Genomic DNA, 27585 nt, shown 5'->3' with positions numbered 1-27585 from the left:
AATGGGGCTTGCTGGGACACCGGGACCTGGCAGGGGCTGGGGCTGGGGCTGCCAGGAAGGTCAAGCTGTGGAGTGAGGTGTCCCCTGCAGCCAAAGGCCCAGCTAGGTCCAGTCCCCGAGCTGAGCTCAGCAGCTGCTCCCAGCCTTGGCATCTGTGGGTGCCAGCACCCGGTCAGGCCACAGACATCCATCCCCTGCTCAGTTGGACTAGGGGCTCCAGGCAGGAGCTACTCCCTGGCACCAACCCCAGCAGCATGCAGCCACGTGGCATGGAGACCCCTGCCACGAAGGGCGTTGAGGGCTGCGCGGAGGAAGCTAAGGCAATGCCACAAGCCGATGCGACAAGCGGGCAGGGAGTCCTTCGCCCCTCGTCCCCCCTCTCGCCCAGCCAGCTGCAGAGGGCGGGAGCCAGGCCGGATGTTGCGCTGGTTCCCCCAAGGCGCAGAGATTAGATGGATGGAGCAGGGCCCTGGCTGGTGCCTGAGTCAGCTCCCGGCAGCAGCAGAGTCCTGGCCAGCCGAGCAGGAGGCCACGAGCCAGCAGGCGCCAGGCGCAGGTAGGAAACGCCAGTGCTCCTGCAGGCACCTCGCTGCTGCCCAGGCACCAGGCGGCCTGCCTGCCCCCATGCCCCAGCCCGGGATCAGCTGTCTGCAGGGCTGAGCACTGGGACCTGATGTGCAGAGCCGGGGAGCGGGGCCCTGGGAGGCTGAGCTGGGCAAGGGGGTGGCCGTGCTGGGCGTGGCACCTGGACAAGTCGCTGGGGTCCAAGGCTGCAGATTGGGATCATTCAAGGGGGCTGTGGGCAGGGGCCCAACACCCCAGGGCTTGGGACAGCGGGGGACGCAGGGCTGGGTCCCGGGGTCACGCTTACGGCTGCTCCAGGGAGGGGCCGGCTGGGGTGGGCTCCAGTGCTCAGTGTGGGGCTGGGCAGGGCCCCGCCAGCCCACGGGACGGTCTCCCCATGTGAGCGGGGTCCCTCTGGATGGGCCAAAGCCCTCAGCAAAGGTGCCCGGGAGCAAGAAGCGCTCAGTTCCCGGGGGCAGAGGGGCGCTGTGGGTATCCCCGCAGGCACCCAGAGCTCAGCCCCGCTCTGCCCCCATCTTCCCCCAGGTGTGCCGGCGGTTTCCATTGTCTGGTTCCTCCTGAACTGGGAAAAAAGGGCTCTTTTGTGCCAGCCACAGTGGCCTCCGTGCCCTAGCCATGCGTCTGCTAGGAATGAGACCTGACAGACTCACTTCACATGTGAGACAGCAGCCTGGGAAGGATGGGAGCTGTACAGGCCAGGCCCTCTGGGAAGGGGCAAAGTCTGAACAGCTTTGACTTCTGCTCTTAGGGAAAAATGCCCCCAGCTGGAGCCAGCTCTGGGACGCGGGTGCTGGTCAGGCTCGGGGCACCGACAAGCTGCTTGCAAGCGCCTCTGGGACTTAGGAGTGGGGCTGCAGGGAGGGCCGGGCCCTGGGCCCCTCAAGTTACTTGAGAGCTTTAAAAATCTCAACCCAGCCCCTGGGGAGCTCCCTCGGGGCTCGACCGCCTCTCCCGCCCCCTCCCCATCCGGCTGGGGCTGGGGGGAAAGTGCTCCCTGCTCGGCAGATGGTTTTCTAATGAATTTCCGTGTTCGAGTCGCTCTTTCCATATGTCTTTCACGGTTTGAGGAATGTTGTGGGTGAGGTGTGTTACTAACAGCCCTAGCAGGAGCCAGGCAACGGGCTGCTGGGGCCCTGGGGGCAGCGTGGGTGCTGGGGGTCCGGGAGGGCAGCTGGGGGGCTGGGCGCTTGCACTGGAGCCCTGGGACCCCCCCCCAGCCTTGCTTAGGCCTTGCAGTCCTTGCTGGAAGCCTCCCACCTTCTGTGCCACCCCTGAGACTCCAAGCCAGCTCACAGCAACCCCAGCCCAGGGACCCCAGCCACGGGGTAGGGCTCACACCCCCTGTGCCCTGGTGCCCTGCTCCCTGTTCCTGCCAGCCTGCCACTCTCACGGGCAGCTGTGCACTTTGCCAAGGACTCTGTGTGTGTGTGTGTGAGAGACCCTGTGTTGTGTGCATGCTAGCACAAATGTGTGTGAGACACCCTGTGTGCATGCTAGCAAGATTATGTGCAACTCAGTGTGTGCACTCTAGCATGGTTGGGCAGTGTGTGTGTGTGACAGTGTGTGTACTCCGGCACAAGTGTGTGTGTGTGTGTGGCCTTGTGTGTGCATACTAACACAAGCATGTGGGGGGGAAGCCCTGTGTGCACACTTGCATGTGCATGACACCCTGCGTGCGCTCACTACCAGGAGTGTGTGTGTGTGTGTGCATAAGTGAGAGAGATGCCCTGTGTTGTGTACAGTAGCACATGTGTGCGCACAGGCGTGTGCACAGGTGTGCCCATGTGTGCACAGCCGTGCCAAGCAGGGAGTCTGGGCGGATCAACCCCAGGCTCCTGCCGTCTCCGCTGGCTCAGCTTCCTCCAGTTGTTAATGACCCTGGCAGTGCTGGTGCCAGCTGCTGCCCGTGGCGCTGGAGCCCGGCAATGCTGGGGAGCGACTCCTGTGAGCCAAGCCAGGCAGGTGCTGGGGGCTGGCCTGGGCAGCGCGGGGGCTCCTGTCACTGGGCTGGGCATTGGGGTTTGGTCCCTTCTGCAGCCCGGGGCTTGGCCCAGTGGCTCTCCTGGGGGCAGGTGGTAAGTCCTCGATGGGGCGCTGTGTGCCTGCAGCGTGGCCCTTTCCTCGCGGCGGGAGGCGCTGCTGGGGGTCTGCCTGCCATGAGTGCCTGGCTGCGGGGGGTGATGGGGCAGAGGGCAGCTGGATCCCCTGGGCAGGTGAAGGCAGGTCGGGTAGGGCCTGCGTGGGAGCCAGGCGGAGCTCGGCTGCTGGCCCTTTAAGAGCCTATTATTGTGCTGGCTGGGAAGTAAAACCTGCCAGGAAAGCCCAGCCTCCCGCTCTGACAGTCAGCAGCAGGGATGGACCTGGTGGCTGGGACCCAGCGGGGAGATGGACATGGCTCTGCCCAGCCTGGGGCCAGGGGTGCCTAGGCAGTGCCTGGGGTGACCGGTGTCCACCCCTCCATCCATCCATCCATTCATCCATCCATCCCTCCTCCATCCCTCCCTGCATCCCTCCATCCATCCCCCGCCTGCAGGGGATGGGGAAGCCGACGCCTGCTGGGGACTGCAGTGGGTAGCACATCCCAGGCGCCAGGGCTGGGCTGGGCGGCTGCAGTAACCTGGCAGCTTCTGGCTCCCGTGGGCACGTGAAGCCGGGACTTGGGTGGCTTTGTCTGCCGGGGAGAAGGGGAGGGCGTCGCGGATGCCCCAGCCTCTGGGAGTCCAGGCAGCAGGAGCTGCAGAGCCGGGGACCCCGTAAGGGAGGGACAGGACCCGGCGTGGAGCCCCCTGTCAAGGTGAGTGGGGTGCACGCCCAGCTCCCTTTGTTCTCTGCCTGCCCCCCCCGACCCCAAACCCGGGGACGGCTGGTCTGGCCTGCCTGGCGGTGGGGGGCGACATGTGGATACAAGCAGGGGCTGGGCCTTTTTGCTGCAGTTTGGAAGGGGGAGGGGGCAGGGGGGAGGGATGGAGAGGCCTGGGGGCAACCTGGGCTAATCTGCCCCCACCCCCCTTAAGCCTGAGCGAGCAGCTTGGGGGATTTGACATCTCGGTAATGAGCAGCTCAAGGGCTCAAGGTGATCCTGAGGGCACCAGGGGCTCCCGCCACCCTGCCCCCCAGCACAGACCCTGCACCCACCTCGGGGGCTTGCCATTGCTCAGCCGGGCTCTGAGGAGCCCTTGCAGGGATCGGTTCGGTCCCTAGGGTGCAGAGAGGGCGGGGAGTGGTGTGGGGCCTGGGGGGGGAGCTGGGCACTGGACCACGATGGCCTTGTTTTACCCAGGGTGGGGCTGGGGCTGGAGCCTTTCCAGCCCTGACAGGGATGCGCTGCATCGGGGAGGGGGGGAGACATCCTGCAGCCTGGTGTGCGCGGCTGTCGGGAGGATGCTCGGGGTGTGTGTGTGTGTGCAATGCAGCCACGGCAAGAACGGGGCTTAAGGCTGCAGCCCAGTGCAATGTAGGTTAAGGGAGCATTACGGCCCAAGCCCCGGGAGGAGGATGGGTGCACACTGGGGAGCAGCGTGAGGGGCCTGCCTTGCCCCCCAGCCCACCACACTTGCCCACATCAAGGCAGCAGGGCCCCTTGCTCCCTATTCACATCCGCGGCAGTGAGATGGGGCTAGAGCCTGCGAGCGAGGGTGGCAGGGGCATGCCTGGGCATTCGGCACCATGCCACCCCTTTCTGGAGGGGCCTCCCCTGGGCTTTGTAGAAGGATCCCCAGGCAGCTCCGCTACCATGAGATGGATGCACTGGCTGCTTTGCAGCCCCCCAGGTGCCAGCAGACTTGGTTGGGAGGCTGGGACACCCCCCAGGGTAGGGGGGTAGGACACAGGGAGGCAAATTGGATGCTCCTGGGGTGGATGGGAATGCAGGCCCAGCCTTGCAGGGAGAGCTGGGGCAGGACGGGAGCATGCAGGCAGGGATTGGGACCCTCCTGGCCATCACATCCGGGCCAGACGTGGGTGCTGGGAGCAACCCGGGAGCCCATGAGATCAGCTGCGTCCTGATGACCTAATCGCAGCAGGGCTGCTTCCAGCACCCTCCTTCCTTGCCAGCCCCTCAGCGGGGAGGGGGTGGGGGTGCTGCTTGCTTTGTTCCCTGGGACAGCATGTGGGGCTGAGCCCTGGAGGGGTCTCCTGTCTGGATGTAGCAGGGCACCCCCAATCTCTGCCCTGCACAGCGAGGGTGGAGGGGGCTTGGGTGGGGGGAGATCCTGCTCCCTACCTCGCTGGAGAAGGGCCCCCTGCCCCTCCCAGCCCTGCTGCCAGAGCCCAGAGCTGGGCCCAGCATCGGCGCAGCTGTGGGAGCGCCATGAATTATTGAGGTGGAGCAGATCCACGGCTGTCGGGAGCCTCTCTGGGGCAGGGCTGAGCCACGGCAACGTGGGGGCTGGCGGGGCTGAGGCCGCCTCTCCTAGGTCTAGGTTGAGCTGGGGGCCCTGTCGGGCCGTAGCTGAGTCCTCTCAGGGGAGCGGAGGGGTCCAGAGCTGTCCGAGGGGGCTGCCAGGAGTGCACGTCTCTCCCCCGCCTGCTCTGCCCTCACTGCTGCCAGCAACACCCTTGCTGCTCTCCTGGGACCTGGCAGGGCCAGCGCTGTGCCCGCCAGCCCTGGTGGGGTTAATCCTTGGGGACTTGGGCATGCCCTAGAAGTGGCTGGTGTGTCACCCCCAGAGCCAGCATGGCTGGGGGCAGCAGGACGGCACCCCGAGGTGCAGGGCATGCACATGGGTACCCAGCCCAGGGTGCCTGGGGAACCCGGGTGCTGCCTATTGGGGTGAGCTCAGGGCCATGCGTGCTCCCTCCGCAGCACGGCACCATGGCTGAGAAGGGCCTGGACCCCGCGTGCGTCTCCATCGCCCTGGAGGACACGGTGTGCCACACTGGCGCCCAGGATGCCCCGCTCCTTACCACCCACCTGAAGAAGGTGGAGAACCACATCACGGAGGCCCAGCGCTTCTCGCACCTGCCCAAACGCTCGGCCGTGGACATCGAGTTCATCGACCTGTCCTACTCCGTCCGCGAGGGCTCCTGGTGGAAGAAGAGAGGTAGGCAGCTTCGTGGGCACTGGGGGCAGGAGCTGGGGACCCAGGAGATCTAGCTGGGGGGCTTTGGGGGCAGAGCAGGGCAAAAGGGAAGTGCCTTTTGCTCCATGTGCTTCCTCGATGCCGGCAGGACAGGAGGGGGCAGAGGCCCCACAGCGATTCCCGGCCTGGGCAGGAGCTTCCCTCAGGTTGTGTCTGCACCCAGGCCTGGCAGCCACCACTGCCAAGTGAATAGCAATCACCTGCTGCTCCCACCTGGGCCCCTGCGGCAGTGAGGGGCTGGGGCAGGTCCCTCGTGCTCCTATGCCCATGCACGCAGGGTGGGTGTGATGTGCTGAGGTTTGCGGCAGCGTGAGGCGGAGGCGGGGGTCCTTGCTAGGGGCTGTTTGGAGGATGTGGCTCCCGAGGCCTTATCCACAGCCTCTCCCTGCTCTTGGGGTGCAGGGGGTGAAATGCAGCCACCTCTGGGACAGGGCAGCGAAGGGCACTGGTTTCCAGTGGAAGTTGGGGAGAGGGCTTGGGTAGCAAGGCAGGACAGGATTGCCCAGGGACTGTCTCTCCAGGGCCTTTCCTGGCACCCCTGCGCCCGGGTGCAGCTCTGGGCCCCAGAGAGCCGGCGGGGAGGGGAACAGGCAGATGGCAGCTGGTGGGTGGTAGTCTCCTTTAATTAGCTCCCCTTGTTATTGGGATGCCAATCAGAGGGTCCCAGGAGATGCATGAGAAGGAGATCCCAGCATGGCTGGGGGAGGGCTGGGATCCTGGCACTGCTGGCTCAAGTTTGCAGGGGCTGAGGTCCCGGCTGCCTGGCGGAGGTGCGTTGCTGGCGGCATTTGGTGCCTGGCTGGCCCAGGCTTTTTAGCAAGGAGCGGCTTTGTCCAGCACCTTTCTGACCCTTGCCTGGAGCTTGGGAAGTGCTGCAGTGATACAGATGGGGAAACTGGGGCACGGAGTGGGGACAAGCCAGAGGTCCCCCAGCGAGTCAGTGGCAGAGCCCAGAGGAGAACCCAGGCATCCGGCTGCCCGGCTCCCCCCACTAAGCCGTGCTGCCTTCTAGGGGAGATCCTCGCCAAGCCTCTGCCAACCCCCGATCTGCCTGTGAGCAGGGAGTGGGGCTGCAAAGGGGCAGGAGCTGATAGGCAAAGGGGGCCGCTGTTGGGGGGCTGTTTGAGAAGGAGCCCGCAGCCCTTGAGCTGGGGCCCAGGTGGATGCTGATGCCCCTGCGTGCAGCCCCTGCCCTGGCTGGCACCCCCGGCAGCAGGCTGGGGGTGGGGGGCCGGGTGGGCAGCCTGCTGCGTGCTGTCTGCACGGCCGCGGGGTTACTGGCAGTCAATGAACTCAAGTAACCGCGCTGCAGGCTGCAGTCGATGGACGTGAGCAGCATCCATGCGGGGCTGGTGACAGCGGCGGTGGGGGTGGGGAGCCGCGGCGGCTGCCTCGGCAGGGAGGCACTGTGCGTGTCCCCCTTTCCTTGCCTCCCGCAGGGCCGAGCTGGCAGCCCCAGCCAGGTCACTCGGCGGGTCCCAGGGCCCCCACCCCGCTGCGTGCTGCTGGGCAGACAGCCATCCAGCTCCCCGGGAGGGCCGTGGAGGGGCAGGACTGGGCACACCGAGAGCAGAGCTGTCTGGGCATCCTTGGGCCTGATGCTGGATCTGTGCCTTCCCTGGAAAGGGAGGGAGGGAGGGAAGGGTGCTGCGTGCGGTGCACCGCATGCACCTGCAGGGACTGGGCTGTGGACCCCCTCGAGCCAGGGGAGAATCCCTGCTAGGCCCTTGCAGTACAGGATCTAGGATGCACGCAGGTGCTCCAGCTGGCAGGCAGCTTCTGCTGTGCTGCTCCCTGCCCAAGCCTGACCTCCCCAGCCCTGGGAGGGCTGGACCCCGCCACTGAAGTCCTGAAGCCTGCAGTTGGGTGGGCCTTGGCTGCCTGCAGCTGGATGGGTTGCAGGAGGCAGGAGCCTATCTGCTTTGTGAGACATGCCCCCTCCATCCTGGTCCCCATGCTGATCCTTCACCCCCTGTTAGAGCCAGTTCCCGGGGCACGCGCTCCCCAGACACCGAGCTTCCGGCTCCACAACCTGCTAATCAGGCATGTGATGCATTAACTCCAGGTCTGATTAGTGGCTGCTGTTGCATCATGGCATGAATGCAAAAGCAGTTCTCAGCCCTGGATCCAGCCACTGTAGGGCCCAGGGGCTGGGGCTGCCACAGGCTCTTCATCCTGGTGCACCCCAGTGCAGCTGCTGTGGTCTCAGAGGTTTGGGGAGAGGCCTGGGCTGGGAGGTGGTCTCCTTTGGGCCTGAGCAGCTGCACCTGTCTGCTCCATGGTCCCTGCCCCGTTCAGTGTGTGCCAGGGCTGCCCAGACCCCTCACCCCCCTCTCTGGGCACCCCCCAGCTCAGCCTCCCCGTCTCATGAAATTCAGCACCCTGCTGTCCCGGTCCAAGGCTGGCTGAGGGCTGGACAGTCTCCGGGTCCACACTCCACTCACTGGGAGCCCCCACCCATGCACCCAGGCACTTGCCTTGGCCTGAAGCATCATCCGAAGAGGCTCTGGGCTGCTTGGCAAGGCTTCAAGGCTTCCCCCCTGTCCCCAGGATACAAGACGCTGTTGAAATGCCTAAGTGGGAAGTTTTGCAGGCGTGAACTCATCGGGATCATGGGTCCCTCGGGCGCCGGGAAGTCCACGCTCATGAATATCCTGGCTGGGTACAGGTGAGGCCGGGCTGGGGTGCAGGAGGGGGGCTGCACTGCAGGGCTGGCCCCCCGGGAGCAGTGATGGGGAGCCGGGGTCTCGCCGGCAGGCACCTAGGGCACGGGGCTGCCTGCTCCTCACCAGCACTCGCCCGTGTCTGCAGGGAGACAGGGATGAAGGGGCAGATCCTGGTGAACGGGCGGCCGCGGGACCTGCGCACCTTCCGCAAGATGTCCTGCTACATCATGCAGGACGACATGCTGCTGCCCCACCTCACCGTGCTGGAGGCCATGATGGTGAGTGCCCGTGGGTAGGGGGTTGGACCTGTCTGGCCCTTGGGGTTGGGCACCGGGCTCTGGCTGGCACCACGCGGGAGCAACACAAGTGCCCTTGGTGGTCCCAGCTGCGGCCAGGAGCTGCTGTTATTAGGGAGCCTGATGCTCATAGCAGGGTGGTGGGGGGCTCTTCTTGCCCCCCACTCCCTGCTACATCCAGCTGGGGGCTGAGTAGCACCTACCCTGCCCTGCCAGCCCGCTCCTGAGCCCCGGTGTCTTCTCCTGTCCCCCCAGGTCTCTGCTAACCTGAAGCTGAGCGAGAAGCAAGAGGTGAAGAAGGAGCTGGTGAGTTCGGGGACTCGGTGACAAGGGTGTGGTGGGAGGAGGCACCCATGGGAGACCAGCATGGCCCAGCCCTCCATGGACCCGGCTGGGACATGGGCAGAGGCAGGGAGACATGCTGGGTGTGCCAGCCCCTGCCAAAGCACGGGGGCACTCGGAGATGTTGTCCTGCACCATGCAGGGCAGGTGGCATCGGGGGCCCTGAGCTCACTCACAAGTGACCCTATGTGTGCATGTGTGTGTCTGTGTGTGCATGTGTCTGTGCATGTCTGCATGTGCGTGGGGTGCAGGTGAACGAGATCCTGACAGCGCTGGGGCTGCTGGAGTGCTCCTACACCCGCACCATGTCGCTGTCCGGGGGCCAGTGCAAGCGCCTCGCCATTGCCCTCGAGCTCGTAAACAACCCCCCGGTCATGTTCTTCGATGAGCCCACCAGGTGAGCACCACGTGGCCTGGCCCTCCCCTGCCCCCGTCCCCAGGGACCCCATCCTAGGGCCTGCCTGGCTCAGTGACCCCGGGGTGGGAATTTGGGAGGCTTTGCAGCTGGGGCATGGTGGGGTGAGCCAGGAGCCAGCAGGGCCAGGGGGTTGTTGGGGCTGAGTCCCCAGACCAGGGGCAGCTGAGCAGCCCCCCACAAAGCCCCTGCACACAAGCTGCGTCGTCTCCTCCCTGCCTGTTTTCACCTGCCCCCTCTTCTCTCCCCTGCTCCCCATCCCCGGCTGCAGCGGCCTGGACAGCGCCTCCTGCTTCCAGGTGGTCTCCCTCATGCGGTCCCTGGCCCAGGGCGGCCGCACCATCATCTGCACCATCCACCAGCCCAGCGCCAAGCTCTTTGAGATGTTTGACAAGGTCAGCCCCCACCCTGGTCCTCCCCCCTGCGCTGGGTCTGGGGCCTGGGGTCCGCGCGGCGCCCTGCCACCCCTGCCTGTGCTCTCTTGCAGCTCTACATCCTGAGCCAGGGCCAGTGCATCTTCAAGGGGGTGGTGACCAACCTCATCCCATACCTGAAGGGGCTGGGCCTGTACTGTCCCACCTACCACAACCCTGCCGACTTCAGTAAGTGCCCAGCCTGTGCCAACCTGCCTTCCCTGCGGGTGCTGGGGGGACCGGGCAGGCCCCACCGCCCGGAGCTCCCCCCAGCTGCCCTGGGAGCTGGGACGCTCGGGCCACTGTCCCCGCGTACTCCAGCTCACACAAGCCTGTCCTGGGGTGTGGGAGCATCCCTCCCTTCCTGTCCTAAACTCCTTGCATGGTGGCTGGCTGAGCTACCACTATCCACCCCGCAGAAGCAGCTGCATTTTCTGTGTGGCAGGTCCCCTCCACTGCCTCCCTCAGAGCTCGGGGCAGGGACATTCACCAAGTGCCCCAAGAGCCTTGGAGGGGAGTGGGCCCTTGGTTGCCCTGCGCTGGCCCGGGCCCCATGGGGATCAGCCTCTGCTCTGGCTCCCCAAGCCAGACCCCAGAGCTCGGCACTGGGGCTGGGCGGGAGCGCGGCTGGACCTGGCACGGCTCAGCCCCTGCTCTGTGGGTCCCCAGTTATTGAGGTGGCCTCGGGCGAGTACGGAGACCTCAACCCCGTCCTGTTCCGCGCCGTCCAGAATGGGATGTGCACCATGGTCGAGAAGAAGAGCAGCCCCGACAAGAACGATCCCTCGTGCCCGGCCCACTGCCTGACGGTGAGCTTGGGCTGGGCCAGCTTGCCACGCCGGGCCCTGGCTGTCCGCTGTGGGGTGGGAAAGTGGGTCGTCCTGCAGAGCCCCTAGGGACTTCTTCCCATGCCCCTGGCAGCCCCATGCTGCCGCCCTGCCCAGCCGATGGGCACGACCCCCTTCAAGGGGGCCTAAAGGCAGGTGGGGTGCAGGGAGCAGGCAGGGCTGGCTGGGCTCTGGGAGATACCAGGGAAGTAGGCGCTGGTCCCTGACTCCGCCTCTCTTCACGGCTCCAGGACGTGGATCACATCGAGAGCCACACGTTCGCCACCAGCACCACGACCCAGTTCTGCATCCTCTTCAAGCGAACCTTCATGTGCATCCTGAGAGACACCGTAAGGGCTGCCAGGATGGGGCGGGTGTGAAGGGGCCAGAGCCCAGTCCTGCGGGGGGAAATGGGAATCAGAAGGGGGCACAGGGCAGCAGGGGCACAGGGCAAGGGCTGCGGTGGGTGGAGGCGACGAGTGTCTGGGCCCGATCCCTGAGCGTGGCCTGTCCGGTGCTGCCCGGCAGGTCCTGACGCACCTGCGCTTCATGTCGCACGTCTGCATTGGGGTGCTCATCGGGCTGCTCTACCTGCACATCGGCAACGATGCCAGCAAGGTCTTCAACAACACCGGCTTCCTCTTCTTCTCCATGCTCTTCCTCATGTTTGCTGCGCTGATGCCCACCGTCCTCACCTGTAAGGAGACCACCCCACCCTCGGGCCCCTGATGGGAGCTCATGAGTACCCCCATCCTAGGCAGGCCCTGGGCTGTGGGGCATGCTTTGATCTTGCATTGAAATCCCTGGCTTTACCATGTCTGCTGGTGCATGGGGCTGCCGCTGCCCTGGCCTGGGTCTGAGCCAGGGTGGCAGGGCGGGCACTGCTGGGGGCTGAGCTCTGGCTCCCTGCATGCTGAGATGAGGGACAGGGGCAGGGTCTTTCTGAGAGACCCCTGGCCTGGACAGAGCTGCTGCCTGCTGCACCCTGGCTTTCCAGCCAAACGAGCTCCATCCCAATGCCCATCAGCTCCTGCTATGAGGTCCTTGAGATGCTCGCTCCTGGGCAGTCTCCAGCCCTTGGTGTGAGCCCGTGGGGAGGGACAGGGAATCCAGAGCCCAGATGGGTTTTTGGGACTGATCCAGGGCCCTCGCCAGGCTGCTGCTCCGGCCCTGCTGACCGTGCCCCTCTGCCTCCGCAGTCCCCCTGGAGATGTCCGTGTTCCTGAGAGAGCACCTCAACTACTGGTACAGCCTGAAGGCCTATTACCTGGCCAAAACCATGGCGGATGTGCCCTTCCAGGTGAGGAGAGGGGGAAGGGCGATACAGGGCAGCCCTCCCAGGCACTGGGGTCCCATGGGCCCTGTGCCAGGTGCCTGCTGTGCCAGGGGAGGGGTCCAGAGCTGTAGCCCCTGTGCTGGGAGCTGCCCAAGGCATCTGAGCATCTCTGCCCCTCCGCCTCCTGCCCTGCAGGTGATTTGCCCCATCACCTACTGCAGCATCGTGTACTGGATGACGGGCCAGCCCCCCGAGGCCACGCGCTTCCTCCTCTTCTCTGCCCTGGCCACCTCCACCGCCCTGGTGGCCCAGTCCCTGGGGCTCCTCATTGGAGCTGCCTCCACCTCCTTGCAGGTCAGAGGGGCTCTGGGGGGGCCAGGGAAGGGTGGGGCAGCATGTGGTCGTCGACAGTGCCAGGGCGTGAGGGTGCGTGACTGTGTGTGCAAGAGGGCATGCACTGTTAATGAGCGAGTGCATGCACATATGAAGGCATGAGTGAGCCAGGCATGACATCCAGCACACGTGTGCGTGCACTGGGTGTGAGCCAGCTGCCTCAGTATGTGCGCCGAGGGGGCTCCCTGCCCTACCGCAGTGCCTGACTCCCCGCTGCCTCTGTCCCAGGTGGCCACATTCGTGGGGCCGGTCACTGCCATCCCCGTCCTGCTCTTCTCAGGCTTCTTCGTCAGCTTCAAGACCATCCCCACGTACCTGCAGTGGAGCTCCTACGTCTCCTACGTCAGGTGAGCAGCGCGGCGGGACTGGGCCTTGAGTGTTGTTCCCATGGGTGCTCCACTGGGGAGGGCCTGGGGCACGTTCCAGCACCCCCTGTGCCTGGGGCACCCTCTCCTGGGGCAGTGAGACCCAGCTCCATGGGTGGGGGTTGGGGAAGCCTGGTGCCTCTTGCTGGTGGCATAGACCTCAAGCTGTCCTGGGGGAAAGTGATGACCTGAGGCTCAGTGCCACGCAGCAGTGCTGGTATCACTCCTGTCTGGCACCCTGGTGCACCCTTGTGCTGGTGCCTGGCCTAGGAGCCCCTTTCTAGCACCCTCTTAGCTGGCTTTCTGGGGTGCAGGGCTGTAGCCAGCTTGGGGTCCCCTGTGAGCATCTGGCTGCAGCAGGGTGCAGACCTGCTCCACATGGGCCTCAATGCCAGGCAGGATGCCAACAGCCAGCCCTGCCCATGCTGGTGCCTGTCGGGGTGACGCTGTGTCCGTTGCACACACAGGTATGGCTTTGAGGGCGTCATCCTCACCATTTATGCCATGGGGCGTGAGGATCTGGAGTGCCAGGAGGATTTCTGCCCCTTCAAGGAACCCGCCCGCATCCTGCAGGAGCTGGATGTCGAGGAGGCCAAGCTCTACCTGGACTTCATTGTCCTGGGCATCTTCTTCCTTGTCCTGCGGCTCCTGGCGTACTTGGTGCTCCGCTACAAGGTGAAGTCGGAGAGATAAAGGGTCCCTGGGCCGGACGCCTTCCCTAGACCGGAGCTGCCGCGGCACGGACAATCCCGCTGGACATGGTCCCTGCGGTTGGGCTGGTGCCGCCCGGCCCGGCACAGTCGAGAAGGATTTTGCAACGTCTCGGAACTGTTTTAACCTTTCCACGCGCCTCATCGCCGAAGTTTTGTACAGATCTGGAATGCGTCATGCCCCTCCCCTGCCCCCCGGCCATGGATTTGGGATCCCTTCCTCACGCCGGCCCTCTCTCTCCACCCACCACCTTAGGACCCCAGGACTGGACCCACAGGAGCCAGCTATGTTCAAAGCCTGATGAGAGCAAGAGAACAGATCCCCAAAGCTTTGCTGCTGGAGGGAGGGGGTTGTGCATCTGTGAACCCCCCTGGAGGGGGCCGTGGTGGCCAGGCCGCCCCCCACGAAGCACAGTTTTGTAGTGCAGTGTGTCGTGCCGTCGTTGACCTGCCTGCTTGTCGCTGTCCAGCCGCATGTGTGCCTGTGTGCTGAAGAAGATGGACAACCCTGCAGACTCCGTTGCCCAAGGCTTTTGTGATTGCTGTTAGCGTAGCACCAAGACGCTGCCCCCCCCCCCCCCCCCATCTGTTTGGTTTTGTAAAAGTCCCTTTTTTCTTAAGAAAAACCTGAAACCAAATGAAACCCCAGCATCCCGTCATACGGGGGGCTAGGCAGAAGAAGGCTTGGGGGTCCCTTCCCTTGGCCGGCTTGGAAAAGGGCAGTGGGAAGGATGCTCCTGGGTCAGGACTCCCAGCTGCGGCATTGGCAGGATCTGACGGGAGCAGAACCGTTTCAGGGCTACGATTTGGGGAGGGGTCGGGGGGGAGGGGTTGTCTCCCCCCTGCTCCCTGCTGGGGCTGCACGTCCCCACTGGGCTGTGACTGGAGAGAGTGGAGCTGACCAGCACCGCGGTGGAACGGACCGGCTGCCCCCTGCAAAAGCAAGCACGTCGCAATGAACGTTGCAGGGATCGGGCGCCGCTGTGCTAGTGCCAGGGGACTGCCAAGGGGCTGCATCACTGCTGCTTCACACCAGCGCGAGATGAGAATCAGCCCTCACCCGTGAGAAGAGCGTCTGGGCCGGATTCCCCCCGGCCCCAGCACTTCACACCCCTGCTTGCTCCTGTGCCCCCCGGCCAGCCCCCAGCTGGGACACGCAGGTGTGGTCCCGTCCCCACCAGGGCCGTGATGCTGAATCAGCTGGTCAGGAGTAGGTCCTGGTGCTTCGGACTCAGGATGGGACCCAGACTGGAGATGCTGCTGCGGAAACCTTGGAGCAGGGGGAGCTCAGGGGGCAGGAGAAACGATTGCTTTGGTGGAGGTTTCCCGGTGCCCCGAGCTTGCCGTGTGAAGGCCATGTCTGGTACAGAGCATCTTTGAGCTGCTCAGAGCACGTCAACCTCTGGTGATGGAGCCCTCGCTCTGCTGAGAGCTGGTCTCATCCTGCCCACTGAGCAGGGCCTGCTGTGGTCAGTGTTTGCATAGGAGACCATGGCATGGCCGGGGGTGGGGGGTAGCCCATGGCTTCCTGTTTCAGTGCAGCCAAAGAGTTGTCTTTCAGATGAATGTTGAAGCTGAAGCCCTGTGGCTTGATAGCCAGGGTGTCGGGGTTGGGACCGTGGCCTGATTCCAGCTCAGGTGGCCCCATTCTGCCATGCTGTAATCCCTGCTGGCTTGCCAGGAGGCAGGGGCCCTGTGCCAGTTGGCTAGTATGCTGAGGCCCTTGTTTTAACCATGCAAGACCTGGGCAGTCAGGAAAGCACCGCAGGTCCAGGGCTCAGGGGGGTTGAGTGGGACGAGGGCCACGGGACGGGGTTGGGGGGCACCTGGGCAGAGCTGTCGTATGTGCCCGCAGAGCCGTTCCCTCTGGCCTGCCCGGCCCCTGGTGGGCCAGGGCATTTGGGTGCGTGGCCTGGTGCAGGATCCGGGGCTATGGGACCCTGCTGGTTGGTGGTGGCAGGGTGCAAGCGAGGGCTGTGCTAACACTTGCCTCAGGCCACTTGGCCCACGGCCACTTCCCTTCTGCTTCCATCACTGGCCCCGTCTCTGCCACCACCAGGTGCGGATCCAGCTCTAGATCCAGCCCAAACCATGGGGTGAGTTTGAGCCCCCTGGACATGAGGAATAGCTGCTAAGAGCCATCTCATGGCCTCCAAGGGATTTGTGCTGCCCAAGAGGAGCCAACATGGCCTGGGGTCCCATGAGACTGGCCCATGCCCCCCTACCCTGCTTTACTCTGCAGCATTGGTTCTGGTCCCAGCTCCCTGGCTGCCGTATGGGCCACGCTGCTCTTTGCGGATCACAATCCCAGCACTCAAATGCAAGTAACGGAGCATGTTTGCACTGAGCCTGAGTTACGGCTCAAGGAGCCTGGCAGAGCTGCCCTGCCCCTGGGCCCATGGACCAGGCCACAGTGCCCTTGGGTCCTCCGGGTGCCTGGCTCTACTCCTGGCGGCTGGGGTGCACTGAGTGCAGGGGAGCATGCTCTCAGGGGAGCTCGCTGCCCTGTGGCACGTGGCTTGTGCCCTTCTGGTGGGGGGTGAGGAGGGGACACACTGCCCAACCTGCTGTCCACAGCAATAATGCCAGCTGCCTGCAGCTCGTGGCCTGGCAGGCAGGTGGGTCCTGCCTCTCCTTCCTCAGTTGAGTCCAAAACCTAAGCAACCAAAGCGCTGTGCCCCCACACCACGAGGTCTGACCTGGGGCTCCTGCAGGTGTGGCTAGTGACAGTGGGCCAGCTCCAGCCATGGCCGGGAGTGTCCTGTGGGGCGCAGATGTCACGGGTGACTCTTGGGGGGTGATGCAAAGCTGAGGGTCAGGGAGCAGCATCTACTCCCTGCCCAAGACAATCCTGTGCATCTCCTTTGGTTATGGAAGAGGAGAGGTGTGGATCAGGGAGGGTTGGCGCCCGCCAGCCCGCTCCAGCCACCCAGCCCATCCATCTCCGCCAGGCACTGCTCTTTCCCCCGCAGCAGCACGCGTGATCTTCGCTGTGGCTGCAGGGGCAAGAGTGGCCTGTTTTTAATGGTGTCACCCCTGGGATGGCTCCTTCTCCCTGCCAGGGCAGGTGTGGCCTCTCCTGTGAGCACCCCTTTCTCCTCCAACCCTGCCGCTACACACACAACCAGGTACCGCCTTGCACGTCCTCCTCCATGATGGGAGGGGTCACAATCAACCCGCTGGTGCTAACGTGGCTCGGTGCAGCCGAAGGGCAGCCGGTTCCACGGAGCGGGCGGCTGGGGCCCCGTGCGGGGCGTACGTGTGTGTGCGCGTGCATGTGTGTGTGTGTGTCCGTGCCCAGCATCCCACGATCAGGCAATAAGCAATGTTTCGTTTTCTGCGTGCAGTGTTCGTGGAGGTGGGTCCTTTGGCTTGTTCCCATGCCCCGTGCCTCCCCCCTTGCTTTCCCAGTGGCCTCCCAGTGTGTGGGTAGGGAAGGGCAGGCGCAGGGAGCGTGTGTGCATGCAGCACGGGAAGGGACAGGCTAGTGGCTCCCACACTTGGGTCTGTCCACGCTGGCAACCCATGGCAAGCAACCACAGACAGCATCATCCCTGCCCTTCCCTCCTTGAAGTGTGGTGAGAAGGTGCAGGGCATCTGCAAGGGAGGTGCTGGCATGGCCTGTTGGCCCCGGGGCTAGAGAATGAGAGCCGCAGTGCAGGCCCCTGGGCTGGGGCAACAGGCCAAAACCAGTGCATCAGATGTGGGCCCTGGCATTGCCCGGCAGCCTCTCCACTTCCTCGCTGCTGCTGCTGCCAGGTGCCAACAGGGCTTTGCCAGTAGTCATATCAGCCTGGGACACAGCGATGGCTGCTGCAGCCGCCCAGCACATCACGAAGCCGCAGCCTCAAACTTCATGGAGAACAACCAGCCAGTGAGTCCCTGCCCACTGGGAGCTTCCCGGGCAGCTGGGCTCTGCTTTGTTGGTGTGTCACTGCGTGTCCAAGGGGCGGTGCCAGGTGAAAGGGTTCTGCTGAATGCACATGCATGTGCACGTGCATGCGGGTCCCTGGGTTTCCAGACTTCTAGCTGGCTTCCTAGGGGAGATTTTGCCAGGGGAAGGTTTTTGCCCCAGCCCAGGCCGGAGGGCTGCAGGAGTGGCTGCCCAGGGAGGTATTTGCAGTTGATGTCAGTGTTATTGGGATGCCAGCTGTGCTCATCGGGTTTCACACCTCAATAAAACCTATATTTATACTGTACGGGGCAGACGGCCTTGCCCCTCTGCGCCTGTGTGTGTGTGTACATATATAGTGTGTACGCAGTGTGTCCTGGTGTGAGCATGTGTGTGCTGGTGTTTGGCTCGTGTGCAATGCTGTAGGCACCGGTCTATGCAACAGTGGTGGTGTATGGGATGGGATGCACGCGTGGAGCCGTGTGGCTGTATGCACGTGTGTGTGTGTAGCATTAGGCATCAGGTCCTGGTGTGAAGGTGTTTGTCTGTAATGGTGTGGGCAGGGGGATGCAGATGTGAGGCAGTGTGGCAGGGTATGTGTGCGTGTGTGTGCGTGTGCTGGCTGAGGGGCAGCTGTGCAGCATGCTGGTGTGTAACCAGCCTGACCAGTGTACGTGGCTGGGAGCCAGCGTGGCCCAGGCCTGCCCTCGTGGGGAAGGGGTGGGAGCGTGGGGGTTCGGAGGGGCCTGGGTGAGGGTCCAGCTGTGCCACAGTGCATCCGCCTGCAATGCAAGCCCCTGTAAGGGCAGGGCTACAGGGCAGATCCCTGAGCCTGCGCTGACAGGAAAAGCCAGACAGATGAGCGGCTCTGGCAACCGCTCCCTCCCCAGCCAGGATCCGGGCTCTGGAGGGAGGACCTGGGGCAGCCCCAGTCCAGGGTCCTGGCCTCTGCAGGCCACAGGACACAGCCACCCCAGGCAAGGGCACACCACTGTGGTGGCTGCCTCCCTGCCCTGCCCTGTGCCCCTGGGCTGGTGGCTGTCCGCATGGCCTCAGGATAGGGGTAGCAAGGCACATACCCCCCATCCCGGTGCCCGAACTCCGCGAGGGCCTCGGCCATGAGAAACCCCGTCCGGGAGCCCACGGCACAGCCTGGGGCCCCTGCCTGGTGCTGGACTTGTCTTCCTTGGGGACCCTGTCTCCTTGTCCAGTTTCCTCATCCCCCCTCCCCACCCGTTTGGGGAGCAGGGACCTCCCCTGACAGCTGGTCACCACGGGCTGGGGGGTGGGTGACCCCCATCAGTGGGGCCAGGCGATGCCCGGGGGGGCCCAGCGTGGAAGTGGGGTCAGAGCTGCCCCCTCCAGGGCCTGGCCCAGACTGTGCCCTCATTGACAGTGTCAATCTGGAGCCCCAGCAGGATCAGCCCCAGCCACGGGAATGGCCCAGCTCTGCCCAGCTGCACGGCTCTGCCTTCCCCGCCTGGTCTTGGCAGCATCCCCAGCCAACAGTGTGGAGAGGAGGCAGGGCCACACTTGCAGGAAGTTGCAGCTAGAGACACCGAAATCGGAACAGAGGCGCGGCAGGAAGAGCGACAGGGCAAAGGACAGGGTGTGGGGAGAGCGGATCTAGCCGTGCAGAGGGCACGGGACCCCCAGCCGGTAACCCCTGACCTGCCCGCTCCGTGCTCCCCTCCACCTGGGCTGGGCTGCGCCCTGCCCATGGGTGCTCTCCCGAGCCCCACACCCTGCCAGGGCTGGGGGTCTCAGGGCTGGGCTCTGAGCTCCGGGCTGGCTCCTCCTGGCAAGGCAGCTGCCCAGGCGGGGGCACTGGGGGCTTCTGCGGCAGGGGCAGGAAGCCAGCAGCCCTGCGAGGGGGGCTCCCTGCAGCTGTCACCTCCCTGCAGCTGTCACCCTGGCTTCTCGGGACAGCCACCAAGGGCAGAGCCTGCTGCAGGGAGCCCTCGAAGGGGGCTGGAGATTATGTCCAGCTCAGGATTAACTCCCAACATGGCCCTGGCAAGCACCCAGGACCAGGAGGGGCCCGGGTTGTCACAGGGCCCCCACACCGTCCCCAAGAGCCAGGCTGGCAGCTCGGACTCCTGGCTTCTGTGCTGTGCCTTGCACCTGGCGGTGGCTGAGTGGGAATCCGGAGCCAGGACTCCTGGGTTCCAGCTCTGGCGCAGGCCCCTGCTTGTGCCTCAGTTTCCCCATCTGGAAAACACTTCCAATGATGCCCCAGGGCCCCGGGCGGGGGAAGAGGCGGTGCCAGGCCCTTCCCCAGCGGGTTCCTCAGCTCTCCTGTCTTGGTCCCCTAGGATGGAGGAGGAGCAGGGTGTAGCCCGTGCAGAGGCTGAGTCAGAAGAGCGCAGGTGAGGCCAAGTGTGGGGAGCATCCCACTCCTTAACCCTTCCATTAACCCTATGCTCGCAGGCCCCTGACCCAGCTGCAGCCCTGGCCCCTCTGCTCCTGCCAGGTTGGGTTGTCTGTGCCCTGTCTGGGCATGGGCTGAGCCAGCCGTCGCTGTCTGTATGGCCTTCGAGCCCAGGACTGGGCTGGGCACCCACTCAGCCCCCTCCCACAGGGTTGCACAGCTCCCAGAGAGCTCTGTTTGGGGACAACATGTCCCAGCAGCATGGGACTCGGGTGGGGGGCATGTGGCCCCCCACGTGCTCCCAGATCCCTGCCTGCCAGTGCCTTCTCCAGGCTCCTGTTTTGGTGCCACGCAGCCCTGGCATCCTGAGCGCTGGCCTGCTGCTTTAAGGGGAGGAGGCTCGGGTTGCTCAAGCTGGCCTCTCCCTTCCAGCCCAGCCAGCTCATCCCTCTGCCAGCCGGGCTGATGCTGCGTTGTCCGCGGCAGCGTGGGGATGAGGGCGCTGAGATGGGGAGGGCTCCAGGCCCAGCACCCCGAGACCTGGCAGCTCCTGGCTGGACCCTCCCCTGCTGGGCATGGCCAGGGCGAGGGGTAAAGCCTTGAACCACCCAGGTACTTGGAGGAGCTCCCCTGCCTCCTTCCTTCCCTCTCTCCCCTCCCTGCCGCTGCCTCAGCCCCCCCTGCTTGCAGTGCTGTCAGCTCCCGGGGTTGCACCCCAAGCCTTGCGCTCCTACCCCCGGCAGGCCCCAGCCTCTGGCCTCACATGCATGCCATGGATGCTCCCTTCTGCCCATGGATTGATTGAGCCTGGCCTGTGGGAGTCTGCTGCCAGCTTGAGACCTGGCTATCCCTAGCTTGCACCAGCTTCACTCTGGAGTGACTGTTTACACTGGGGACCCCGCGGGCACAGGAAAGTCCTTCCCCTGCCCGTGTCCCAGACAGGTGCCCCAGGGAGCAGGCTAGCTCTGCCCAGTTCCTGCCCCCCAGCTCCCGGCTCTACCCCGTTCCTTCCCCTCCCTGCTCCCAGTGCTTCTTTGCTTGCCAGGCCATGCTGCCCCTGCCAACAAGATAAGGCCCCCGAGAGCCCCTTGCCCAGGGCAGCAGCCACAGGGAGCGGCAGGGGCTTGTGTCCAGGACGCCTGGCCCAGTGACCCCTCCGGGCAGGGGGCTGGGATCCGGGCACCAGGAAGAACTGGGGTGGGGGGGGAAGGCAACGCTGTCCATGCCCCCCACCCATCATGAGGCTCTTCCTGGGGTTCCCCTGGGCTGTTCCTGGCTCCGGAGGCTGGATAAGAGACTCCCCCCTGCAGCAGCAGGCTCCAGCATTGCCTCCCTCGCTGCTCCAGGGCAACCCTGGCAGCGCCCGGGGCCATGGATGCTGCGCTGAGCCCTCTCTCCCTGACTTTCAGCTGAAAAAGGCCGTGGCCATGCAGTGCCGGTGGTGTCTTCCCCTGGCCAGGCTGGGCTGGAGCTGGCTCCAGGGAGCTCGGTGGGATGCCCGGGGGATCCTGCACCCATTCCCTGCCTTTGCAGCAGGTAAGACACCTCACTAGGACCCCGGCTTCTCCCCCTGCAGCCTGGCAGGGCCCTCCAGCCCAGCACCATTGCAGCTGCCAGCACAGAGACCTCCCTTCATGGAGGAGAGGGCACGCTGAGGCAGGCAGCCCTGGGCATGGGGGTGCGGGTGGTGCCTGCTGGCAGAGCTCCCCCTGTCCCTGTCCTGCTCCTCTGACTTCCCCGCGGTTCCCCGCAGGTGCCAAGACCAGCTTCTCTCTCCGAGGGCTCCTCCCTGCAGGCCGTGCCTCCCCGCTCAGGTAAGGCACAGCCGCTCGGGGAGGGTGTATACAAGGACTTGGGTGCGCCGGGAGGGTGCGTGCAGGGGCCTGGGTGCATGGGGGTTGGCAGCTCCCTCAGGCACTTCCAGCACCATGGATAAAGCAATCAAGCCAGGCCATGCCCATGCTGGAGCCCCTCTCCCAGGACACCAGAACTGGCGGGGTCCAGGCCCTTTCAGCTGGTGCCCGCGCCCTGGCTCTTCAGAGGGACGGGCTGTGGAGCCTGTCAGCACCAGGTCATGAGTTCAAGTCCCCGCCAGCAGATAGGGAGCGAGGGAGACACTTGCCTAGAGCTTGTCTGGTGCCCGGGCTGGACCTGCCTTTCTCATCAACCTTGCCCCATCCTGCAGGAGCTTTGTCCGCTATCAGGGGGGACTCCAGGAGAGCACAGCCCAGCCTGGCTCTGCCCACCGTGGCCAGATGATGCTGAAGAGCGTGGCTTCTTCTGGTAAGGCCTAGTGCCGTGGGGACCTGGTACGGCAGGGGGAGCCATGGAAGACTGGCCCTGGGGCTGCCAGAGGGCTCAGCCTGCTCCTGCTTCCTGCCCTTCTCCCCTTCACAAGCCTCTGCTTGCCCCACAGATGCCATCCAGAAGCACCGCAAGAGCCTGCTGGACTGGTTCAGCCAACAGCCCAACGAGGAGCGGCAGTTCGGCCCCTCCTTCTCACTGGACGCGGTGCACGTGGACCCCGTCATCCGGGAGAGCTCCCTGGAGGACATCCTGAAGCCCTCGCCTGACCCGACTGTCCAAAACCAGCTGCAGGTGCCCAGCAGCCGTGTCATCGGCTTGCAGAACCTCTTTGACGCGGACGCCTGCGGGCGGCAGGTCAGGACAGTGGTGTTGTACGGCACAGTGGGCACGGGCAAGAGCACCCTCATCAAGAAGATGGTGGTGGACTGGTGCCATGGACGCCTGCCCCGCTTTGAGGTGGTCGTGCCCTTCTCCTGCGAGGACCTGTCCCAGAGTAGCGGCCCCATCTCACTGCGGCGCCTCATCTCCAAGAAGTACCTGCACCTGCGCGAGGTGGTGCCGCACCTGGGCTCCGCCAACCTCAGCACCCTCTTCATCCTCAACGGCCTTGAGCGCCTCAACCTGGACTTCCGCCTGGCCAGCACTGAGCTGTGCTGCGACCCCAGCGAGCCCGTGCCACCCACCGCCATCGTGGTCAACCTGCTGAGGAATTACCTGCTGCCAGAGGTCTGCCCCGTGTCCCCATGGGGCAGAGGATGGGAGTAGATGGGGGTGGGACTTGGGCAGACCCACTGGGGAAACCTTGCCCTGCACCACTGATGGCTCCTGTCACCAATCTGGTAAAGGCAGAGCCAGGGCAGACTCCCACCTCCCGTGCCAGGGTCCAAGAGGGACCCCCTGCCCCGCAGTGCTGGGAAACCCGGTCATCCTGGCTGCCCTGGTTCTCAGCCTTTAAGCCCAGGTGGAGCGCACATGGGAGTGCCCATGGGGGGCGGTTTCATCCCTGAGGCAGTGTGAGCAAGACCAGCTCCGCACCCCAAGATCAGGCCCGTATGATCCCACGGGGACCCAGCGCATTAAATCTGTGGGTGTCTCTGCTCTGGTTCCAGGCCAGCATCATTGTCACCACGCGCCCGTCCGCTGTGCGCCGCATCCCCAGCAAGTTCGTGGGCCGCTACGCTGAGATCTGCGGCTTCTCGGACACCCACCTCCAGAAGCTGTACTTCCAGCTGCGCCTGAGCCAGCCGGGCTGCGACGAGGGCGGCGCTGGGGGCAGCGCGGGGGAGAACGACAACCTGGTGGAGATGCTCTCGAGAAACCTGGAGCGTCACAACCAGATCGCGGCTGCCTGCTTCCTGCCCTCCTACTGCTGGCTGGTCTGCACCACCCTGCACTTCCTCCACTACGCCCGGGTCGTGCCACCCGCCCAGACCCTGACGGGCATCTACACCAGCTTCCTGCGGCTCAACTTCAGCGGGGAGGTGCTGGACAGCACCGACCCCACGCAGATCTCCATGATGAAGTACGTGGCCAAGACGGTGGGCAAGCTGGCGCACGACGGGGTGACGTCACGGCAGACGTGCTTCTCGGAGGAGGACCTGCGGCGCTGCTTGGAGGGGGCCATGAAGACAGAGAGCGAGCTCAACCTCCTTAGCATCTTCCGCAGCGATGCCTTCTGCTTCTTCCTCTCGCCCTGCGTGCAGCCGGGCAAGGAGCACACCTTCGTCTTCACCATCCCCGCCATGCAGGAGTACCTGGCTGCCCTCTACGTGGTGCTGGGCGAGAAGAAGACGCTGGGGCAGCGTGTGGGCCGGGAGGTGTCCGAGCTCATCAGCAAGGTGAGCGAGGACGTGGCCGTGGTGCTCAGCATCGTCTCCAAGGTCCTGCCTCTGCGGGTCCTGCCGCTGCTCTTCAACCTCCTCAAGATGTTCCCCCGCTACTTCCAGCGGCTGGGCAGCAAGGACCGCGACACCATCGCCCGCACCATGGCGACCGAGCTCTTCCGGGAGGAGGACTACTTCAATGACGATGTGCTGGACCAGATGGACTCCAGCATCCTGGGCGTGGAGGGCCCCCTGCGCCACCCCGACGATGCCTCCGACGACGAGGTCTTCGAGCTCTTCCCCATCTTCATGGGCGGGCTCCTGTCGCGTCGCAACCGGGCCATCCTGGAGCAGCTGGGCTGCTCCATCAAGAACCTGGCGGCCTTCGAGATCGCCAAGGCCATGAAGAAGACCGTCATCCGCAACGGCCGCAAGGGGCTGCCCCCGTCCGAGCTGATGGATTACCTCTTCTTCCTGCACGAGTTCCAGAACGAGCGCTTCGCCGCTGAGGCCGTGCATTCCCTGCCGGCCCTCAACCTCTCCTCCGTCAAGATGACCCCACTCAAGTGTGCCGTGCTGGCCTCCGTCTTGGGCACCACCAGTCACAAGGTGGAAGAGCTCAACCTGGCCCTGTGCCACCTCGATGCCGACAGCCTGAGGATGCTCTTCCCCGTCCTGCTGCGGTGCAAGACGCTCCAGTTGAGTACTGCCGGGGCTGGGCTGGGCTGGGCTGGGCTGTGCCTGCACGCCGGGGCTTGCCTGGGCTTTGCCAGTGCTGGCTGCTTGCCCGGCGCCTGGGAGCTGCCAGCGCTGGGTGAGGGGCAGGGGCATCTGTCCGATCAGGCAGAGCCCCTTGCTGATGGGAGCGGCCTGTCTGCATGCAGCCGGGCTCTGCGGGCTGCTCTTGGAATGGCTCCTTGGATGGGGCTCCCCCCCGCCCCACCCCAGCTTCCAACCCCTGTTGTTTCTCCGGCTCTCCTCGTTAGATCAAAGGGCACCACAACCCTGGCAGGTCTCTGTGGAGGATGCCGGCAGCTCTTGCATGCCAGGTGCTGCAATCTCGCCTTCCCCCAGAGGGTGGCGGGCCGCCATCAGGAGAGAGGACAAGGGGCAAGGCCTGCAATCCCACTGCCTCTTCTGAGGTGGGGGCTGCTTCCCATGGCAAGGGCCCCCCATGGTCCTCCTGTCTGTACCGCAGAGCCTTGCTGTGTCCTCTGCCTGGTGGGCCTGGCCGTCCCTCCTGCACTGGTGTGTCTCCGGAGCAAGCCCCAGCACCAGGGGCTGATGCTGCCCAGTACCTGCGCTCAGCTGTGGTGCAAAGCACTCCCGCCGTACCTGCTGGGCTAGGCGCTCAGGGGTGTCACACATGCAACCTAGCTCAAGCCTGAGAACGGGGCTGCCAGGCACATTGGGGCCTGGGGAGCTGTGCTTTTCTGCCGGAGGGGATGGGGTGCCAGGCTGGGGGCTGGTTGGGCCCTGTGGACAGAACTGGGAGGAGGCGCCAGGTAGGGAACAAGAGCAGATCACACTGAAGGGCAGGAGCATGAAGCCGGGGATGCACCCTGGGCAGGAAGGAGGGGGCTCTGGACTGTCAGGGCAGCCGGGGCTCCCTGGGGGAGGGTGTCTCAGGGTTTCGCTGGAGTGCAGAAGCTTTGTGAATAGGGTTCAGGTGAGGTGGTGCCTGCAGGACCCATGAGCAGAACCCAGGCACATGGGCTGTAAACCCCAGACCAAGGTGCCCTGCCCTGGGCCTGCCCCAGGAGACGCCGTCCTCCCCTGGGCATCACCTCCTTGCCTGGCTGCAGAGCCTGGGCCCTCGTTGGGTGGTGGGGGCAGGAGGGGTGCACTGGCAGGGCTGGCTGTGCTGCTGGCTGACCTCTGGCTCTGCCTCAGTTTGCAGCTCAACAGCTTGGGCCCCGATGCCTGCCAGGTGATCCGGGACCTGCTCCTGCATGACAAGTGTGCAGTGAGCTCGCTGAGGTGAGCACTCGGGGGCGGCAGCCCCTGCCCAGGTGTGCGGGACACAGGATCCCCGTCTCAGGTGGCGGGGAAGGCCTCTGAGCCCTGGGGCATGAGCAGGGAAGCCCGGCCCCTCCCGTGGTGACCTCCCCGCTCCCCCCAGGCTCTCCGACAACCCGCTGATGGAGCAGGGGGCGCAGCACCTGGCCGAGGCCATCGCTGGCAACCACTCGCTGCGGCACCTGTCGCTGCTGCACACCTCGCTGGGGGACCGCGGCGTGGAGCTCGTGGCCCGCAGCCTGGCCCAGAACCAGCACCTGCAGGAGCTCAACGTGGGCTACAACGCGGTGACGGACAAGGCGGCCCTGGTGCTGGTGGAGGTGGCCAAGCAGCACCCGACGCTGGATAAAGTGCAGTGAGTCCCCAGGCTCCTTCTCTCCCGCTCAGCCTAAGCACCGCGGACCCCCCTGGTAGCACTCCTGGGCCAGCTGCTCCTTCTGGTGTCCCCTTGTTGCCCCTTGCTTGGGGCTGAGCTACCAATTGCCCCTCGTTAGCTACTGCCCCCAGCCCCACAATCTCCCTGGTCCCATTCTTCTCCCGTGGGGCGCTGTCGATGGCCCATCTCCTTCCCCAGGGCTGCGAGGACTGCGCCCGATGCCCCCCTCACCCTGCCTTCTTGCTCCCCTGGCCCGTCTCCTTCCCGGGGGCCCCGAGAGCTGCATTTGATGCTCCCCCCACCTCACCCTGCCGTCCTGCTCCCCCAGCCTGTACTTCAACGAGATCAGCGAGGAGGGCAAGCGGGCGCTGCAGGGCCTGCGCACGGACCGCGACGGCGTCAAGGTGCTGGTGTTCCTCACCGTGGGCGTGGACGTGTCCAGCTACTGGCGCCACATCCTGAGCGTGGCCCGGACGAACCTGCCCGTGTGGGACCGCGACCGCGTGCAGCAGCACCTGGCCCTGCTGCTGCAGGACCTGCAGAGCAGCCAGCGCCAGACCCGCAACCCCTGGAAGAAGGCCAAGTTGTGGCGGGTGGAGCGCGAGGTCAAAGGGATGCTGGGCAAGATCCAGCAGCGGGCGCTCTGAGCCCCGCCCGGCTCTCGCAGGCCTGTGGGGGGTGGCACAGGGAGGCTCCCCCAGTGCCACGAGTTTGTGAGGCCTCAGCTCAGCAGCAGCTCCGGAGAGCAGAGAGGTCACTGCTGCTCGCTGCCATGCTCCACACGGTGCTATCGTGCCCACCTTGGGGCTCTGCCCTCATCCACACCCTCACATGCCTCGTGGCCAGACCTGGTGCTAGAGAAACACCTCCCCTCCCTCTTCCCCAGCCGTCAGCCTTGCTGCGCGGTCCCCAGACCAGGCCCTAGCAGTACCCTCGTGTGATGGCATCATGAGCCCTGGGGGTAGCCCTGTAGCCATAACCCTGCTCCCCTGGGCTGCCCCATGAACCCAGCTGGTGCCTGCTTGCCCAGCACCCACTACCCCTCACCATGCTGCAGCTGAGCACGGTAGGGGCTGGGCATGGCACTGGCCCCTGGGCTGCCAGGCTGGCAGATGTCCCAAGGAAAGGGGCTGGGGCCGGGGCCGGGCCCTACTCTGTACCACCCCACCTCCAACTTGAACTGTCCTGAGAGTCCTTGAAACAGCAGCCCCTGGCTGGGCTGAGCCAATATCCGGGCACGTGCCTGTGCCCAGCTCTGCTCCACATCCTGTATCGACCAGGGCAGCATATGGCCCATGGGGGGAAGGCCTGGGAAGGGCAGGAATGGTGCTGGATGAGGCCCTGCGGGCCGGCGTGTCATTAAAGCTAAGCCACGGTGCTTCCACTGCATGCGTTATCCCAAACCCGCTCTGTTCAGCTGCCCACGGG

At 65.0% G+C, this 27585-nt stretch overlaps 2 protein-coding genes across 3 annotated transcripts; both read left to right on the top strand.

Moving 5' to 3' along the window:
* The first annotated feature begins 2925 nt into the window (after nt 1-2925).
* On the top strand, nt 2926-17568 carry ABCG4 (ATP binding cassette subfamily G member 4). The gene is made up of 15 exons (XM_019490090.2): nt 2926-3379; nt 5390-5627; nt 8217-8334; nt 8478-8610; nt 8884-8934; nt 9222-9367; nt 9657-9780; nt 9873-9987; nt 10468-10607; nt 10877-10975; nt 11154-11322; nt 11825-11925; nt 12097-12255; nt 12523-12641; nt 13127-17568. Exons 2-15 carry the CDS (start codon nt 5399-5401, stop codon nt 13350-13352), a joined length of 1929 nt encoding a protein of 642 aa, XP_019345635.1. The 5' UTR covers nt 2926-3379; nt 5390-5398; the 3' UTR covers nt 13353-17568.
* A 1237-nt stretch (nt 17569-18805) lies between these two features.
* On the top strand, nt 18806-27546 carry NLRX1 (NLR family member X1). Of its 2 annotated transcripts, XM_014600894.3 has the most exons (10): nt 18806-18920; nt 19577-19630; nt 21042-21168; nt 21386-21446; nt 21818-21915; nt 22049-22665; nt 23049-24460; nt 25656-25742; nt 25885-26136; nt 26486-27546. In XM_014600894.3, exons 3-10 carry the CDS (start codon nt 21060-21062, stop codon nt 26802-26804), a joined length of 2955 nt encoding a protein of 984 aa, XP_014456380.2. In that variant the 5' UTR covers nt 18806-18920; nt 19577-19630; nt 21042-21059; the 3' UTR covers nt 26805-27546. The 2 variants fall into 2 exon arrangements, with proteins under 2 accessions (XP_014456380.2, XP_019345737.2); XM_019490192.2 differs by lacking the exons at nt 18806-18920; nt 19577-19630 and adding an exon at nt 20076-20244.
* Nucleotides 27547-27585: the final 39 nt, after the last annotated feature.

Source organism: Alligator mississippiensis, chromosome 16, assembly GCF_030867095.1.
Source record: "Alligator mississippiensis isolate rAllMis1 chromosome 16, rAllMis1, whole genome shotgun sequence".
Taxonomy (NCBI): domain Eukaryota; kingdom Metazoa; phylum Chordata; order Crocodylia; family Alligatoridae; genus Alligator; species Alligator mississippiensis.
The sequence above is the reverse complement of the archived record's forward strand: the minus strand, read 5'-3'. Positions and strand labels throughout refer to the sequence as shown.